The 19,581-nt window shown below is 43.5% G+C and overlaps 3 protein-coding genes across 4 annotated transcripts in view; 1 reads left to right on the plus strand and 2 right to left on the minus strand.

The window, feature by feature from the left end:
• Window positions 1-482, minus strand: part of KIF3A (kinesin family member 3A) — a 22,653-nt gene extending 22,171 nt beyond the window's left edge. The window contains exon 1 of the mRNA XM_048319771.1: window positions 393-482. The gene's annotated coding sequence lies outside the window, so the exon portion shown is untranslated. The remainder of the gene's footprint in view (window positions 1-392) is intronic.
• CCNI2 (cyclin I family member 2) lies at window positions 431-8,570 on the plus strand. The gene is made up of 6 exons (XM_048320294.1): window positions 431-466; window positions 558-659; window positions 4,712-4,783; window positions 5,919-6,059; window positions 7,096-7,326; window positions 8,175-8,570. The coding sequence occupies exons 1-6, from the start codon at window positions 431-433 to the stop codon at window positions 8,568-8,570; spliced, it is 978 nt and encodes a 325-aa protein (XP_048176251.1).
• Window positions 8,571-13,312: 4,742 nt separating this feature from the next.
• SEPTIN8 (septin 8) overlaps window positions 13,313-19,581 on the minus strand; it is a 35,561-nt gene continuing 29,292 nt past the window's right edge. Inside the window, exon 10 of one of the 2 annotated variants that reach the window (XM_048319584.1) lies at window positions 13,313-14,363. In XM_048319584.1, coding sequence (XP_048175541.1) covers window positions 14,309-14,363 — 55 coding nt within the window. In that variant the 3' untranslated portion in view covers window positions 13,313-14,308. Of the gene's footprint in view, window positions 14,364-15,885; window positions 18,749-19,581 lie in introns of those variants that run through there. The other variant, XM_048319585.1, reaches the window with a different exon arrangement.

Here is a 19,581-nt window from a genome sequence, read left to right on the forward strand (position 1 = left end):
GACATGGAGAGATCCTGGGTGGAAGAAAACATAGGGTGAAAACACGGATGCTGGAAAAGAGGCCCAGTCCTGGGAGGGAACAAGGGTGCATATGCTCCATGAAACACACAGAGAAAAAATACCTCCTGTGACTGGAAGGAAAATAGGTCCTGGCAGGTGCTGGGATTGTGTGGATCCAGCAAATGCGTGCCCACGTCGAAGAAAAGGGGCAGTACATCTGTCAAGGCAATAACCGATGCCAGAGAAGGGGGCAGGCGGATTTGGGGGCTATGCTGAAGGTTACAGTGTTTATCACCGTGGCAGAATTTCATCCCGATCCCGGGAGCACTTTGCCTGGAACAATGATCTCTGTGCAGATGAGACAGACCCACACGGGCTGAGACAGCGCTCACCTGGGATGTGCCACGCAGTTTGGACCCCGAGAGACGAGATGGGTGTTCCAGCCGAGCCGTGCCCCGGAGATCAGGTACCGAAGTTCCTGGCGGAGGCGTCCAGCAGCGCCCGTGGAAGCTGGTCCCCCGCAGATATCGCCTGCTCCCCGCTGCCCTTCCGGGGAGATCCCGCCGCAGCTGGCGCGTCACCAGCCCCGCCCGGCCCTGCGGCGGAGCCGCCCTGAGCACCGCCAAGTGCCCCCCCTGCCCGGCACCCCGGCCAGGTGGGTAAGGACGCGGTCAGGACGGGACGGGACGGGGGTCCCCCATCGCCCCCCATCGTCCCTCGGACGCTCTGCAGGGCTGAAGGGGCTGTCTGAGCGCTGGCGGTGCGGGAGCTGCTCCGTCTCATTCTCAGGGACAGTCGAAACTAGCCAGAGGGCGAGATTTTAACTATTAAACCCCCCCCCCCCCCCCCCCCCCCAGCTACATAAGAGTAAACTTCTCAGTGCATCAAACCGGTCAGATAAATAATTTCCAGCTTTCCCTCTGCTGAAACGGTCCGAGTTTGGATGCTCTGACATCCAGTGGCAGACGAAGTTAAAGTCATATATGGTTCCTGCTTTCAGGGAAGCATCACAGAGTTCCAGCTTTAGAAACGGAGAGCGGTTTCCAGAGGATTCGTGTCACTTTGAGTTTTTTAATGGAACTGCTGAGATAATGGTGTAAGCTTCAAGAAAAAAAACGGTGAGGAAGCCCACATTCACCGCTCTTTGGAAAGAAAAGCAGGAATTTTATGTATAGTAACATCTTTTTTCTGTTGTTAAAGAGACACAAAAATGTAGGCCTTGAAATAGTTTCAGGCTGGATGTTCTCACTCACTTGGTACTGATATGATTCAGACATGTTTATGTCCTGTAAATACTCTCCTTAGTTGGTCTGGAGAGTGAGATTTCCAAAATGGTACCTCCAAAGATTAAACTGCTCTGAAGAAAAGTTTTAATTGGGAATGAATAAACCTCCTAATAACAGTCATCTTTGAGCCTTTGTATGGAAACCATAAGCCTCTATTTGCCAGAAACAGAAATCAGGTGATAACAGGTTGCAATGTAATAGCTCTGCAAATGGGAGAGCCAAACGTGTGAAACAGGATAAATGGAGTAATCTGGACTGCTCGACCCAAGGTTTTTCAAGCCATTACACAGCACAGGAGGGAAAAAGCTGGACTATGGTGTTGTTCAGCCATCTGACATGTTTTCTTTCATCGGGAACTTCCAGGGAAAATGCATATCAGGATTGCTCTGTCTGCAAACAAACCAGTCCTGTGGCTGCTCCTCAGTTCTCAGTGCTGGAAAGGCATCAAAAGAGGAAATCATACTTAGTACAAGGAGCTCGGATGTTGTTTTATAATTTTGTTTGTTTGTGTGTTTGTTTGTTTGTTTTTGTCAGTGACTCCCATCAGGAAACAGGCTCAAACAGCTGCCATGAAGTGTCCTGGACATATAGAGAGCTCACAACTTGCCTTTTTTCTGGAAAATGCCTTAGCCAGAGAGGCCAGGATTTGGAAAGTGCCAGTTTTCCAGAATCTCACCCTGAAGGTATCCTCCCCTGTCCCCTTTGGAATTCTCTAAAGAACCCTGCAGAGGTGCAGTGCTGGTCATGCCATCTGACTCACCAGAATGTAAAAGTCAACCCTCATGGACTAGGCTCAAGGAATGGAGGAGGAGGAGAGTCTGTATTTGTCCCATTTTTCATTTTATTGATGTCTTGTATAAAACAGGGGCTTTGCATTTTGTTCTGGCTCAGTCAGAACAGTAGTAGTTTTGGGAAATATGGTAGAGCAGGTAAGAGCAGCCAATCAACAGTAAAACCACAAATTTGGCATTCTAATTGTGTTCAGCACTATTCTGTGAATTCCATCTGTTCCATTCCATTCCAAGCTACCTTAGGAAGCTACAAGACTCCATGGCCTCTTTGTACAATTCAAACAGTTTTTCTTGGCTGTTTCTGTAAGTGCATCAGAACCATGGAAGAATGCACAGAAGTGCCTTGACAGCCTTGTCTCTTTTTTGAAATAGTCTAGAAATGCTACTTTTTACCAAGTATTTTTACTACCAAATTAAGCAAAATAGTGAAACAGATAATGTGATAAGTAATATTAAACAAGTTGGTGGTTAGTGTTGTCTGTTCTGTGTAGCTGCTTGGCCCTTTCACTTCTCCTACAACAATGTTCAGGTGTGTTCCACGGCTCCTGGGTGCCATTGTCATGGCAGTCAAGGTCCTCCCTCTCACCTGAATGCAACTTCAAATAAGATATAAGAAAGAAAAAGCTCAGTACATTTTGCCATGTACCTTTGGGGAGTCACAAACCTATTTCTGATCCCAACAATTAGCAAATCCAAGGACTGTTAAAACTCTTGCAGAGTAAATCAAAACCTGCTCCTGACTCCAGTTTCTCTGTTGAGGCTGGGTGAGTGGAACATGTGCTGCATCGAGGCTTCAGTTTTCCCAGGGTGGGAATAATGAGCACACTCATGACCTTGTTTATAAGAGCTCTGTTTGGGAAGGCTGGGTGCTTCCCTACTCAGTGCTCCAGTACAATCCAGTACCAGGCCTGCGTAAGCACACCTAGAGCCAGACTGGATGGGCAACAGGAGTGAGTGCTTTAAACTGGTCCAAAATGTGCCCATTCCCTCACCTCTGTGGACACAACCGACAACTTCCTTCATTTCAAGCCTCCAGCCATCTGAAATGCTAATTAGAGCACTTAAAAAGACTTTCGTGTTCCTTTGGAGATATGTTAACAAAATCATCAAAGTACTAACTGTATTTTTCTTCTAACTTTTCCTTCCCCTAAGGGCACAGGTATCTCTCTGTCGGGTTACAAAAAAGCAGTTGTCTGGATTGCAGAAATCAGCTCCCAGATCCAGTTTTACCCAGAAACGTTTGCCTTAGCCACCAGCATCTTCAATAGGCTGCTGGCATCAGTAAAGGTAGAGATCTCTGTCAGCTTTTCCCTGGATAGATTACTGACTGAGAGTGTAAGGAGCATGTAATCAGTTTATAGACAAAGCAGGGACTGTGTTTGGTAGAAGATTTAGGGAGCAGTCAGGGTCGTTGCTGGGGAAGGCCATTTAGCAAATATATATACATATATATATATATACACACACACATATGAACTTGAGTGTTTGATGAGGTTGCACTGACATACAGTCCTCATTAGAATTGTTTATGTGCACTTAGTCCAACTGCTGTGGTAAGTACAAAGAACTCATCTGGTTTTCTCTGCTAAACAGAAATTATTCACATTATCACTTTTAATATTCTTGTCTTTAAACTACTATTTTTAATTAAACTGTGGGGCTGATCTTTTCTGCCACTGAAGCTACAGCAAAGGTAGGAGTTGAGCTGAGCCTTGCAGCTCCCAATTCTATTTAGGTTGATACTTGTAGGTACAAAAATGCTGTTAGTGAGGATTTTCTTGTTATTTTCTAAGTCCGTGAGAGATTTTTCTCTCTCACAGAAGAGGTAGCAGGGAATGTAAACAACCAAGCCACCTGCAACCTTGGAAAGTCTTGTTTATAGTAGAAAAATATTTTGATAATGGATGTTTTAGGATTTTGGCCAATCACCCCTAAGGGGTGGCTGGTCCTTTGTCCAATTAGACTATGAAGAAAAAAGTCTATAAAAGTGTTTGTAAAATAATTAAATAAATCAATCTTGCTGCACAGTTCCTGCCTGTTGGATCTTCTCTCCTCCTCCTCCCTATGGCTGCAGGACACAGTGATATACCGTAGGAACCAGGCCTGCGGTAATAGATACTGGCATATAGAATCACAGAATCATTAAGGTTGAAAAAGGCCTCTAAGATCATCAAGTCCAACCTTTCACTGATCACCTCCTTGTCAACTAAACCATAGTATTAAGTGCCACATCCAGTAGTTTCTTGAACACCTCCAGGGATGGTGACTCCCCCACCTCCCTAGGCAGCCTGTTCCAATGTTTAATAACCCCTTCCATGAAGAAGTTCTTCCTCAAGTCCAACCTGAACCAATAGCTGAAAGTGAGAAGAGGAGCAACATTGCAATGTAAATACTATGACATTGCATAGTCTAAAAATTGTGAAATACATGAATAAAAACGGCACCTATAAGAGGATTTATTCTGCTTCACTTTGAATTTCCTTGTCCTATTTCCAGCTTCTGTAGCTACACTAATTCAGAAGCAACTGTAACCTAAATGAAAGTTTGAAACTTGTGTATGTATCATAGAATGACAATTATTTCTCCCAAGACTCTTTCTCTTCTTTACTCAGCGTTTTCTTCTTCTCCCTTCAGGCCGAATTAGAATTTCTGCAGTGCATTGCAATTTCCTGCCTTGTCCTTGCAGCAAAAACCAATGAAGATGAAGTCAGTATGTTTCATTTTAAACACACTAAAAGTTGTTCATGTTTCCAGGTCTTTCAACAACTTGGACATAATGGGAAAGTGTTAATTTTTTTACCATAAGTAGTCCTTAAGGGGTGAGAGTAGCATTTTCAGGCCTGTTTCATTGTTGCTCTGAAGAATTGTGACATTTACAGATGAAGAACTTGTTTTTGTTTATGTCATGGATGTGTTTCTCTCCTGCCTCTCTCCTCTTTCAGAATCCATGGCTCACAGTAGAGCTTAGTCTGGGGGGACAGTCAAGATGTACATGAGAGGGCTGCAATTCCCATGCTATAGCTCCTGGGAGGGCACAGCAGGTGTGACAGAGTAGAGCAGAGGTTCTTCAGAGGAAGCTTTAAATAGATGAGTTTGCTTGGAGCCAAAACAGTGTTCTGAACCCAGTGAGGAACTGACTCAGGTCTGCACCTCAAGATGAGCAAGTAAAGTCAGCAGCCAGTGAGAAATTTCACAGGATAATGTGTAATTACACAGCAGAAATGCAGTGATAGACTTCTGTAGGCATTTACAAGCAGTAGCCAAAAGCATTTCAGATTGCATTCCTCTTCTTTTCTTCCTTATGCTTTGCAAAAGAAGAAACCCAGGAGCTGGAGTCAGACATACACATCTCTTCAAACAGCCACTGCTGTAGTGAAATGTTCTTCACAGCCTTTCTTAGGTGGCCTTACACTGAGGTTATTGTTCTTTTCCTCTCCACTACAAAGGAGAAGCTGAGTCAATGACCACAGGAAACAAGGCAACCACAGCAGGCCCTGTAAAACTGGCTGACAGGAGGCTTCCTCTGAGCAAAACTAATGGTAGCAGGGAAGGTGCATCACTGATGCCACATTGGGGAGGATCACAGTGACTCAGGGGGCTCAGGGCATCATTCTTGCTGTGGGCTGGGTCTGCAGCAGCTGCCCTGGGGTGAGCCGAGACCATTCTTCACTTAGGATGGGAGGTACCTAGGAACAAGGTCTCCTGGATGAGCATTCTCCTTCACATAAATTTGTTTAAACTTGCTAGATCCCTTCACAATATAGAGAAGCACACGCAGCAGTGTAGGACGTTGGTTTCTTTATTTTTTTTTTTTTTTTAATTTTTAAAAATTTTTTTACAGGTAATACCATCGGTGCAGATATTAGCAGTGCAAAGCAGGTGTAAACACTTTCCAGCTGAGATCTTGAGAATGGAAAAAATTATACTGGATAAGCTTCAGTGGGATCTTTACACAGCAACACCAATGGATTTCTTAAACATTGTAAGCACTACATTTTGCAAATTTTTTTTCTTTAAAGAAACAATTCCTTATCAAACAAGACTAAAAAACACAGATGTGCACACACACACACCCATACATCCTTCAGAAGATGCTTGGCAAACTACCCATTTCTACCTATCTGCAAGTCTTTTAAAGAATATTAGAGTAATTTTCTTTTTAAATTTATTTTTTTAATTTTCTACTATTTAAAACCTATATTGCTCCAAAAAAATTACTCATATCTTTAAAGGACAACTGAATGGACATTAAAAAGATTCTCATAATGCACAACCATATGCCTTCTTTATTTTTTTTAAATACAGGCTGCAAAAATATTTCTAACTATTTCCCTTCTATTAGTACTGTACATAGAAAGCTGTCAGAGTTTTGCTACATTTCACACACAGGTTTTTTCTTAAACCATTTTCCTTTTCATCCCACTAATTATTCATTTATGCAATGAGACTACCCTGATCTGGCACTTAGTTCACATTGCAGTTACTAAGCATTTAATATAAACAATTAAACTTTGTCTTCAAGAAATGATCATGTGCTAGTAAGGCAAAATTCATGTGATATGAACACATCCTGGATCCTTTCTTTTAAGGTTATGTGCAAATATTAAGCCATTTTAGGCTGCTGATTGTGAAAACTGCCTTTTGTAGGTGCTTGTTTCCTCAGTAAATTCAGAGTGCAGTATTACTGGTTTTACTGGATTTGGAGCTGCTATCCTGAACTGAATCTCCTGGACAGCAATCTGGATAATGTAGAAGCCTCAGAAATTGTTAGGAAACACAGGCCTCATACATTCATTATCAGCTCAAAAAAACAGTTCAATGATTGGCAAGTACGAACACAAAACACAAAGAAAAAGGTGGGGGAAGCCTTCAAGTTTCCTGATATGAGATGAAATTCATCTGTACTTCTGGGTGATGACATGAAAACATATAAACTTTACTAACCTCTGCTTTTCTTTTCATATATATATATATATATGTGTGTATATATATATACGTACACTTTATCTTCTCTGCAGTTCCACGCCATGGTGATGTCCAGCTGGCCCCATCTCCCACCCAGACTGCCTCAGAGGAATCCTTCCCTCCACGTTGCACTCTTGACTAAGCAGCTGCAGCACTGTATGGCCTGCCACCAACTCGTGCAGTTTAAGGGCTCCACGTTGGCTTTGGTGATCATCACCTTGGAGCTGGAGAGGCAAACTCCTGGTTGGTTTCCTGTTATTATTGATCTGCTAAAAAAAGCACAGGTAGGAAGCAAAATGGCCTTTGGTCACAAATCCTGAAGGCAGGACATGATAAATGAATAAAGCTATGTGTATTTACAGCCAATATTGCACTTCAGCAGCTCCTGAGACTTGTGTCCTGGTTCTGCCTTTGCTGCAGACCTTGCTGGTGCTAACAAAATGGAACAAAAATGCAGTTCAGGTGTGGGACTGGGAAGAAGGACATCCCTTTGGCAGGGAAGAGAGGGTTCCAAATTCTTGGCCACAGATAGCTCCCTGCATCCTGAGCCAGGAGGAATTCTCTCATGATGGGAGAGTCTGAGAGCACCTAGAAATCTGCCCAGTTTCCTCAGCCTCCCACTGAACATTAAGAAAACTTGTAAGTACAATCACATTGCTCTTAAAATATAATCAGTTTGACTTCTAATGATTCAAGACAAGCTCTATTTTTTTCTTTCTTCCTTTTTTTTTAACGCTTTCCCCCAGTTTCATAAAACACATGCCTTTTAAGACAGCACACTTACAGGGCTAAAGACCCAGGATGTCAGCTTGCCATCCACCCATTTAAGGTCTTGAATTTGTCTGAAATAACCTGGCCTCCTGCTGTCCCTGCTGCCTGTTGTTTCCTGGAAAGAGGAAGCACTTGCCTGCCTTCTGTGTAGTAGAAGGAGTAGTAGTAGTTACAGAAGTAGTTACCAGGAACTCCTGGGTAAGTGTTTTCCATCAGGATCAACAGCATATTGCTGCTATGCATCTACTGAAGTATGCAGCCTGTCCCCGCCCTCCCCCTAATTAAAAAGTGACAGGAGCAGTGGCCAGACAAGAGAGTCATTTATCCAGAACTTAAAATAAACCTGCATCTTTCTTTACAGGTGAACAGCACTGAATTAATCCACTGCAAAGAGCTTGTGGATCAAGAGTTAATGTGCTTGCAGCCACCCAATGCTGTTTATATTTTCTATCCCATCAGCCAAACTGCGCAGGGCCATCCCAAGGCAAGGCTACCTTGCCATCACCCTTCTGAATGGAAGAGTTCCCATGAAGGGAGGTTGAGGGTCGGCTGTAAGCCAGCCTGTTTCAGCACCTTTCACACCCACTACACAGCCCAAATTCCTGATCAAACCATTGAGACTGAAGAATGCTGTGATGGATTCAGACACCTGCACAGTGAGGATGAGGAAGTAAGTGCTGGGAGGATGAACAGAGGAGGCTCATGCCCTCAACTGAGCTGCCCCTGCCCTCCCTTACAACCACCCAAAAAGGACTAGTGGAAAATTATTGCTTTGGAAGCAGCACCTGCAGAACCAGCAGGTCCCAGCAAACAGAACAGCCAAAACAACAGGGGAAAAGTGTCACTGTGCTTCTCAGAGGATAAAGACAGTTGGTATTATCAGTCTATTTTTTAATGTCCTCCCCAAGCAGTGTGTGCTACCCCTCAGTTTTAACATCATGTAAAGACAGAAAGCTGGGGAGAGAAGGGACTTGGTCATAGTCCTTCAACCCAGGGATCCAGCTGGCAGGCAGCTACAGACTGCATGGAGAACCAAATGCCTCAGAGTTTATTTTTAAAACAGCCATGATGAAGTTTGACAGATTGAGCCTTTCATCCAGCTCACACCATTGTTCTCTCATTAGAGCTAATCTGACTCGGTCCATGGGAGCCTGAACAGGAGCTGCTGTTGAGGAATGGGCAGCCCCCACTGCTGCCTCTGCAAGAGGTCTCAGATGGAGCCAAGCATCATTTTGATTCACCAGTGAAAAGCCTGAATCAAACTTCCAGTTTTCCTTAAGGCCTTACCTTGTAATCCAGGGGTCTGGGATCTGTGGTTCTTCCTGGTTAAACCATTACAGACTCAATCACAGTTCCTATGAAATGTGGGAAATCACTTCTTGTCTACAATCACCATTGCCTTGGGCTCTTACCAACCAGCATGTGCTGCTCAGGGTTTTTAACATTTATGCTGTCTTACCAGACTAGACAACACAAAATGCCTTTATTTCCCCTCCACCACTACAACCACATTATTTCTTACAAACTGCTTAATCTTCATAGCAAAGTGGTTTCACAAAGGTCAGATTAAACCACTCTTACACTTTTAAAAACCAGCCTCACACATCCTTTTAAAATTTGTGGGGGTTTTGCTTTAAACAATAGGCATTTTTAGGTGATTGTTACCCTAGCTTGAAGGTATAATCCAGCCAGTATGGGATGGGTAACAGCACCACACCTGCCATCCTGTCACAAACAGGAGGGGGTTTCATATGGACTGGCACAGGCTAAATACTGAGAAGGTGTCTCATGTAATGACATAGGAAAAATAACTTTGAGACAGAGACGGGATAGGAGCAAGGAGACCCTCATGCTATGTAACAGCAGAGCTCATCAGTGCAAGAAGAAAGTTTCTGGCCTTGTCCCCCCTTCCTCATTGTCTTATCTTGTCGGAGAGGAATTCCTGAATGCCAGCCTTGCAGGACCTATGTGCTGAGCAGCTGCTCACACTTTCTCAAGTGTTAAATTTGCCAGATTGGGTTCTGAGAACACAGTGAGCTCTGTGTGTGCAGGGAGAAAGCCATGCTGCTCTTTAAACCACAAAGGAAATGCCCAAGTGTTCCAGTAACATCCAGTATTGGAGATTTAGTGCAAATAGCATGTGTGAGCAGACATGACTTGAACCTGCAGTGAAACCCACAGAATTCCCATGAATCAGATCAAAGCTACCTCAAGCTGTGGATGCTGTGCTGAGGAGGGGCTCTGACCAGGCCGGGGGTGCTGCAGGAGCCGGACTTGGGGCTGGGTTAGACCAGATGAGGTTTGTGAGGTCCCCACATACTTGGGGGCCAGGCAGCAGCATGCTTGGGACATGGTATTTATTCATTCTATCACAGGGGAGGTTTTCATTTAATGGTAGGACTCTTCCCTCCTTCTGAGCAGTACCTTCCTTTTCTCTCACAAGCTGTGACTTGACTGCCTGGCTTTTGGGAGGAGGCGAGTTGTATTTTACAGTTTCCACTAAATAAAACATAAGCTTGGTCTGCCTGTTCTCTGTGGCCCTGGAACAGCCCAGCTGAAAGGTGATGCCCACACTGATCCCTGCAGAAAACTGAGCTGTGTGATGGGCTCTGCTTCCCTCCCATCCATTTGCCCTATCTCAAGCATTGTCACCAGCTGCGTTTACCTGTGGAAATGCCAGCAGAAAAGTTGTACACGCAGTAATTAACATGCTGTAACTTTACACCACAATAATCATAACCTCATGTTTTCCCCACAGCTTTGAGCCTATGTATATAGTTCTTGCCTATAAGCTGGATGATGTGTTAACACCCATGAACAAACTTGCTTTTCAAAATCCCTGCAGATCTCTATGATCAGCACTGAAAAGTATACATTAACAGGAGTTAATTCTAAAAGATAAAGGCAGTGCTGGAAGGCCTATCAGGGCACCATGTTCCCAGTCAGAGTGCAAGATGCCACACTGGGATGAGAACAGTTCACTTGGAGGCTACCTGCACTCCCAGGACACACTGCTGCTTCTCTGGCACCACAGCTCCCTCCCACACGCCTATTCCAGCACTGTAGTTACCACTGACAAACAAGTACTTTTGTCTTGGCTCCAACTGGTTAAAAATGTCACTTACCTTTGCATTCCTGCCATCACTCAGAATGGAGCTTCCTACCCCAAAGAACGAGCTGCCAGCTACAGGAAGGAGCTGCTCTTGCACAGGACCATTCTTGTTACAGAAAGCACTTTTTGGATAGTGAGAACAGCACCAAATCTCTTTTTTTTCCTTGCAGAACAGAGTTGGAAGCTTTAATACCTTTCCCCTCCCTGCCTGGACAAGTAATGAGTGACAAGATGAACACTCCCCACACACAGCAGTGACAGGAACAATTATTTTGCCCAGCCAGTTTCAGAGAGGATGACATCTCACCTGTTTATTTATAATAAACACAAGTTTATTCCAACTGCAGCTCAACTCACCACTGTGGATCCCATTTGCTACACACCAGTTACTGGCGAAAATGTGCCAGATTCAGTGAGTGCTGGCACAGGTCTCATGTGGTTATGGCTAGCTCTGTGAGGATTGTTGTTTTGGGGAATATTCACTCCCAGGAAAATTACAGAGAATGCTCATACAGTATTTTCAAAGAGCTCTGACCTAGTAAGGTTCCTTCCCTTGGGGTTCATGGCCCAGGTGAGGTACACCTCTCAAACCCAGACTCCTCTTCTTGTTGCCTCAATTCAGGCCAGATTTCCAGATGCCTGAAGCTACCACTACCTTGTAAACAAAGCTGCAATTAAACCTAAAATCCCCTATGGTAAGCACCCACTGAACTGTTTTCTGTGGCTGTTTTAAGCCACCTACGGAAACAGCAAAGCATTTCAGATCCTCCCATCCACCACAATGTCCCCCATTCATAACCCCCACCAAAAGGAACCATGTCACCTCTCATGCAGTCGCCCAGGCACCATTACAGGTGAGGATAGAGCGTCCCCATTTCAAGGCAGCACTCACTGAGGTGTTTCTGACAAAAAACCTGACTTGGTGTCACTACTTATGGAGGGTAGGTGATGACCTAGGAGAAGAGTTCATTTACACAGCTGCACAATTAAAGGAACTCCTGTGGTCAGAGAATTGATCAAGAGACAAGAAAACTGCAAAGGGAAGAGTAATGCAATAGTTATACCTCATTTGTGGGGCTGCATCTATAAAGTTGCTGGGTTTTTTCTCCTGCTAATTAACTTTAGTGTTAATTCAATTTGAACAGTACTTACAGTTCAATTCTTTAGGAAGACAGAAAAGTGCACTGAGATGGAGAGATGCATTAACTTCCAGCAGGTCTCAGAGCCCCTTTCCATTCCTCCTCAGCAAGGCATGCAACTGGAATCTCCCTGGTGACCCAACTATAGTCACAACAAACTGAACTTAATCAAATCTTCCAAGCAATTTGGAAAAAGAACAAAAAACTTCTATTCCCAATTAACCTATCCAGCTGGGAATCTAACTTGACAAAAGCTATAAGCGGGATGAAAGCTTTGCCAAAGGAATTAGAGTGGCTGGCCTCAAAAGGGAACACAAGCAAGTTTAAAACAGTCATCAAAGCAGCAGCAAAGGCTGTTTCATAGCTCAGCCTGATGGTCAGACACAGCCTCAGCTTTCCCCCATTCTGTGCAGGGCATCACAGACATGGAGACAGACAGAGCCCTCCTAAGAGGACTTCCAACTCTGAATTCATTGGCCCGCAAGACACAGCTGTGTCAGACCCTGGTGCTTCCCACCTGGTCCCACTTCTCCTGACACAAGTGGTGCCTCATCCCTGCCCACTGAGGCAGCAGGAACAGGCAGGGATGAAGAACATGGGATGAACATGTTTGTCATGGGGTTTCATCCCTAATGCCTGCAAGTGGCAGGAGTCTCCACAGCTTCTCTACGTGCCCAGTTTAGTCCTTTTCAGGCCACATACCTGTTACAGCTGCAATCTATTTCCTAGTTCTAATTTATGCTAAGGGCATCCAGAGGGTTCAGAGACTGTCACGTACCACACATCCTAGGGACAGGCACTCAGTGCCTGGGGCAGTTAGCACCTCTACACCAGCCTCTCCATCTCTTGGGGGGTTACAGAGACAAAATGTCCTCGGCAGAAGCCTCAGAGGGCTCCTGTTACATCCACCCACTCCCTGTTCTCAACCTTTGTCCCACTGCAGTCACACCACCCAGCACAAGGTAGGGGCACAGGGTGAGACTTCCTTTAAATCTCCTGCCAAGGACTGGCTTTTGGCCACTCCTACCCTCCCAGCACCAGGGCAGTGGGGAAAGCAGCAGCCTGGAAAAAGGGAGGGAGACTGGGGACAGCAACTGCCAAGACATAGGGGTGCACAGGGGACATGACACTTTAATCACAGGGCAACAGAGTTAACAAGGGGAAACTGGGATCACAGAAGGTTGGGAATTTGGACAGAGGACATTGTTCTGGTTACACCTGGTGTACAAACCATGGTTTTAACAGATGTTTGTTAAACAAGTCAGTTTTGTTTTTATTAAACCCAACTTTGGTACAGATCATTCCCGAGATTCATTTACAAGGTTCTTTAAAACAAAGAAACTGGGGCCTCTCCCTGTTCCTGTGTGAAGTTACCGGTGGCACAGACATCACACTTTGTTTTTCCCCTTTCCTTTTTTTAAAAGAAGTATTTTTGTCAGGGGAAGTCAGTCTGTTACAAACACTGAACTCACACCAGGAACACCGAGTCTCCCGTTTTAAACTATTTCCCCTCCATTAATAGATAACATTTAGTTGTACTTTAAAATGGTTCCCTTCTCACCCATCACATCCCAGCAGGATGAGTAGAGACTGGACTGGCCAGGCAGAGTTATCTGAAGCAGCAGGTGGGAGGTGGGCAGGGAGCTCTGGGGAAGGAGTTACGGTGTGAGGCACCATGTGCAGCCCTCAGAAAACTAAAGAGATGAAGGTTGGGGCATTTTGGTTATAAAACCCATAAGTATACAGAAGCAAGCTGCACAGAAGAATTATTGCTATGAAAGGTGAGAATCCAGCTGAAAGATTAGGGATGTCAGACTAGGGATGACAGGTTAAGGACACCAGGTTCCCCAGTTACAACCCAAAACCAGACTGGAGAGGACCTGCAGGACCCTGTTACTGCGGCAGTTCAAGCAGCAAAGCTGAAAGCTCCTCACACTAACCCAGGTTTGTCCCTCTTCACTCTGGAGTCAGTCAGTGTTAACTCCCTTGGGGTAAAAGTCCCAAAATTAACATTCTGGTTTTAGCGCCAGCCATGCAGCAGCCTGAATTAGCAGTTTACCTTCTGGCAAGTATCTTGGATTTAACTTTACCAAGAAACCTGATTAAGCAAAATTTTCCCCATCAAAAGACATGGTGAATTTTAGTCCTTGCTACATATTCTCTTCTGTGCAATATATTGCAAGCTAATGGTGTAAGTACCAATTAATTTCTTCTGCATGAGATGTTTTGGCCTCAATAAATCTTCTAATTAACATATCTTCCTGTTGTTATGGAGTACGCACTGGGAAGACTAAAAAAGCTATAGAAAGAACAAAAGAGAATCAATGTTTAAGTTTCAGTTATTTACATTAAGTAAAGACAGCATGAAAGGTCAAATCTATTGTACAGACATTTGAGTTTAAACCATTGCAACTTGGATAAGCTCTCATAGCTGCCAACATCTTGTTGGGAACTGGTAATCAGAGGATTGATTTAAAATTTTAATGAGAAAAGACTGCTGATGGAACATGAGAAATCCCAGGTGATGGAGACCTGCAGGAGCAGCCAACTAGCACACACAGCTGGAGCAGTGGCTTTGCACAGTCCTTGCCTCATTCCATCCCTCACAGCTGCACACTTCTCCCAATGGAACAGCTGAGGACAAGGTTGGGTTTGGGCTGTCTCCTGAAAGAAAGTACCACCATGTTCCCGGGCCTTGGCCACTGGCCTTCGGCTCTGGAACTGCAAAGCCTGGGCAGCACCTACCTCATTGCCGAGCTGCTTCTCTAACAAACCTGTGCATTTCTCCTTCTCCTCAAAGCATCTCTAGGAGCTTTGCACAAATATTAATGAATGCCCTTAACACTGCTCCTCTGGAAAGACACTTGCCAACGCACATCATCTGAATCACCAGGTCACCCATCTTTAAAAGGAACAGCTACTCCACCACCTTCGATTCCCTGAACTCCGATGTACCTGAATGCATGTGCTCCTCTCTGGTCTCCTAGATTTGGCTTTAAAACGTATTGGGACAGAAAAGGATGTAAACATTTCATACAAACCACTTGGTATCAACTACTAATTCCCTACTAAAGGTTATGCCTAAAAGATTTCCAGATGCATATTCCTAAAAAGCTCTCAGAGGCAGCCAGGATCACCAGCCTGGTTTTGTTCTTCAAGCTGGGGCTGCAGAAAAACCTCCCACCAGAAGCACTGCTACAGTAAACACTGTGCATCAGCCAAACTTCACATTGGCTGTGTCTGAAGTGCAGCACTGATCTCAGTCCAATACCAAATAAACCCCAGAAAGACCCAAAGCTGAGTGAATATAACTTGGTACACAGCAATGGCCCAGAGAACAGACACTGAGAACAAATCTTCGGGTAAAGCTTCAGCAGCTCTCTGAAAGCAGAGCCCCAAACTAAAACTGTGCTCTTTTGTTGGCCTTGACCTAAGTGTATAATGTTCTTCTCCAGACAAGACACACAGCTTTGGATGCACCACCAGGAAACCTCTCCACCTCTGCTCCCTTTTCATCCTACCTTTAAATCACCTCTTTCAGCAAAGCTCAAAGTCATTCTGCCCAAACACAGATGGCTTTTGGATTAATATCTTAGAATTTCTCCCCAGATTACACAGGAAGTACATTTCTGCACACTCTATGATTAGCTAGTTGTCAATTAATCAGCTAATTATATTTTTAAATGTTCCCAATAGTCATAAGACAGGCTGTGACTCGTAAGCTTGAAATCATGACACAGTATTATTTTGACAGATAATACAGAAAATTACTAGATTGCACAGAAAATAATGCACCATTAAATAAACGACACCACAAAACCTCAAAATACATGTGAGATTTAATAAAAGAAAAAAAGTACAGAGTGGAAAGAAAAGGAAGTAAAAACACCAAACCATGCTGGGAATGACAAAGCAAAGGGATGCAGCACATCCCAGAAGGATGTGTCCCCCAGGCAGGGCCCCAAGGTGCCTCCATGGCTCCAAAACATCCCCCCCCATCTTCACCCCTGGGGCAGCCACCACAGCCACACATGACACCCCCCTCAGAGACCCACAAAACACAATTTAAATTAGAAAGCAGACAACATACAGGATGGCAAATGTTTAAATGATAAAAAACTGGATAGTTTTTACCACTAATACCAATCTTTTGCAGATGAATCTATAAAACAGCTGAAAGGTGTGTAACTGAATGGTTTCAGTCATTTCTAAAGGGTTTTTCTTTCACTTTTTCTAGCCTACAAGATGTAAGTCTTCAGACTGGGTGAGATTAGCATCACAACATATTTGTAATTTGTTAAATAAAAATAAGATACAGAACTACCCTATATACCACAATACTTAAATCTTGTCTCAGCCAAAAGGAAAAGACAAAAACTCAGGAAAAAAATATGACTGAGTCCCCTTGGGGAGATTATGATGTTGAACAAGCAACTACAAGGACAATGGATGTCTGTCACAACATAAAGTCAAAGTAATATAATAATCATCATCATTAAAATATTGTCACATACATTCTGAATGTCTTCTTCAGAAAATGCTGTAAATTTTTCCACAATGCCCATGGATTTGAAGATTTTTACTCTTTGTTGTAATAATTTTTCTTAACTACCTGTTACTCTAGGAAAAAAAGAATTGATCTCTGATGAGCCAGGGCAGAAGGAAATCATTTGCATAGATCTTGCTGGCTGCAGCATGAGATCAGGAGAGAACTATTGATTGGGAACACATTGGTGAGGCAGCTGGGTGCGTACCAGTACCACCAGTTACTGTTTTATCCCAGCATTGGCCTTGAGAAGCAAAACAATGAACCAAAGAGCATTGCTTTCTCAGGAAATTAGTGCACTACAGTCTCTCTCATTAGTGGAAGATTAATAACAAATAATTTGCTTCATGACTGGTCTGCAGTCAGAGGTGAGGCAGAATTGTCTTCTTGCATGTAACAGAAGGTTGGGTTCCTTGTACATGTTTGAGAAAACAACACTAACCCTCCTAATTTTCAATAGTTACTCTTTAAAATACATCTAACCTGGAGGCACAGCCTTAAAAATTAAATGTCCAGCTTTCAGCAGATTCCCAACAAGTGCTGAATTTTTATTCTTTCAACAAAAGCCTATTCTAAAAGGTACCTATGAGATCTTTGTGAGGTTCTTTTCAACAAGCATCAAGTAACACGGTCAGTATATCGACAAAAGAGGCCAGTGTCCATAAGAAAACACAGTCTAACACCTGAGCATGTATTTAGAAAGGGGGGAAAAAAAAAAAAAGCTGCTTTAATGGGATATGAGATTTAAAGAACCTCAGAATCCAGCAAAATACTGCCCTGCAACAGCTCAGACCCAGGCCCTTCATGTCCCTCTGCACGGCATATCAGGAATTTCCTGACAACTTAAAGACAAGTCTTTAACAAAAAACATAACAGAAAAATCCTGTAACATTAATAACTAAATAAAAATGCACACACTCACAACTAAAACTTAGCCAGCCAGTGTTTTTATAAACTCTAAAGATACTATGTGAGGGCTAATATAAAATATTTCCTTTCATTTAGCCTAGGATCTGATGGATGGATGGAATTGGGTCCAACTATTTTTCCATGACAACATAGCCAGTAACTCTCTGTTCAGTTATTGCCCTGCCTAGTCACAAAATGGTTTGAGTGGAAAAAATTAATATTGATCCTAATTAGTCTTCTAAGCTGAATTGCCCAGGAAAACAAGGCTGTGATTTCTAGGCCTGAGGAGTTGTCAAAAGAAGCACCTTCTAAGAGGAACAGAACCTGTCAGCATAAATACAGTGCACAGCTCAAGAGCAGGGGATTCTCCTTATTAGGCACATATTAGGTTTAAGGTTAAAGAGTAAAAGTAAAGATGTTGGCTTAAATAGTTTCCACAACAGCAAATACATTGGTAAGTGACAATTGAAATGTTACACAAATCCTGTAGTTCCACTTTATACAACAAACTCTTATGAAAAACCTCTCTATAAATGTTCTACTTTAGCAGTAAAGAAAATTCAAAACATTGTCCCATTAATTTTATTAACCACGCTCTTTCCTTATATATATATATATATATATATTATAAATGATGTAGAAAGTGTTTAGAGTAATTCAGGATTACATATAGAATTACTGGAATGAGGGTTACTCTGACTAAGATTCCTGCAGAAAGCCTAAGTGTTGTGTTTTTCTACTCATTCTAAAAACTTATTTGAGAATTTTGTTAGAAAAATAAACATTTCAGCATTCTTCAGACCACTCCTCTCACTGTGCATGTACAGTGGAGGTCGATGAACCTCCAGCAGTCACCTTGGCCAATTTAAAAAAAAAAAAAAAAAAAGTAGAAAGCAATTATTTAGCTGGTGGGTAAGATGAGTTCAGTTACAGTCACTTCATACACAGCTGCTCAATCACTGGGTTTAGAACAAAACATCTTACTTGAGGGATTAGTTGGCTTTGTTTAACAAAATGTACATGTAAGGTTACTTCCTGCAAACCTCCCAATAATTCTGAAAAGAAAACAGCAGGTTGGAACACTGCAATCACTGGAGATGCTCATTTTCTCCTTCACTTTGGTCCACTCACACAATGTTATGAGAAGGGTCACAGGGTGGGAAACTCAAGCAACTTAACACATGAAAGCACCAAGTCCACTCTTGGCCTGAAAGCCTGTGTGTCATTAACTGAAAGAAACAAAACATAAAAAAGCATGAATTAAAGTTATGAAAATCAAACAAAAGCAAAGTGTAGCGAAATATGTTAAAACAAAAAAAGGAGGAGGAGGACAAACTGCTGGGGCAGCTGAAGACTTCAGGTGAGAGCAGCCTGGCACAGCCTGCTCAGCACCAAAACCACTTCTCTTTCCCCCAACTTCTGCAATTCTTCCATCACCATTTTTTACTTATCAAAGCTACTAAGAACACTGTCTTGAACCAGGGATGATAAAGAGTTCAACTAGCTCTCCAAAACATTTTACTTGAGCAGAAATCCCAAAACCCCGTATTTTGAGCTAGCTCACAGGTTTGAAAAGAACAATAAAAAAACCCCAATCCAAAACCATCCTGGTGATGGGTGCACCTCCTCTAGCTGTGCTTCAGAGCTAGAGTCCCCCCAGCACCATGTGGGGTCCCTCATCATGCAGAGCTGTGGGTGCCCCTCAGACCTTTGCACACCACTGACCTGCCCCCCAGTCCTGCTCCTGACCACAGCTTGTTTCTATCACTGCCCAGAAGAGGAAAGGTCCAGACTCACATCTGAAGGTGGGCTAAACCCAGCAAAGTGCAGGAAAACTTTTTCTGCTGCAGCCAGAAGGAGCAGAGGGGAAGCTGCAGCATTTCTTGGCCCATGCTCACAGTCCATCCCTGCCACCAGCATCCCTTGCACAAGTTACCATTGTGCTCACCTTCCCCAAAGCAGTCCTGGGCCCAAGAATGCCCTAGGATTCAGCTTCTAATTCAGATTAAACCGTATTTTCAGCAAGGTATTTTACAAGCCATTTGGACTCTGTGTGTGAGGT

The sequence above is a fragment of the Corvus hawaiiensis genome, chromosome 15 (genome assembly GCF_020740725.1).
Source record: "Corvus hawaiiensis isolate bCorHaw1 chromosome 15, bCorHaw1.pri.cur, whole genome shotgun sequence".
NCBI classification, from domain to species: Eukaryota; Metazoa; Chordata; class Aves; order Passeriformes; family Corvidae; genus Corvus; species Corvus hawaiiensis.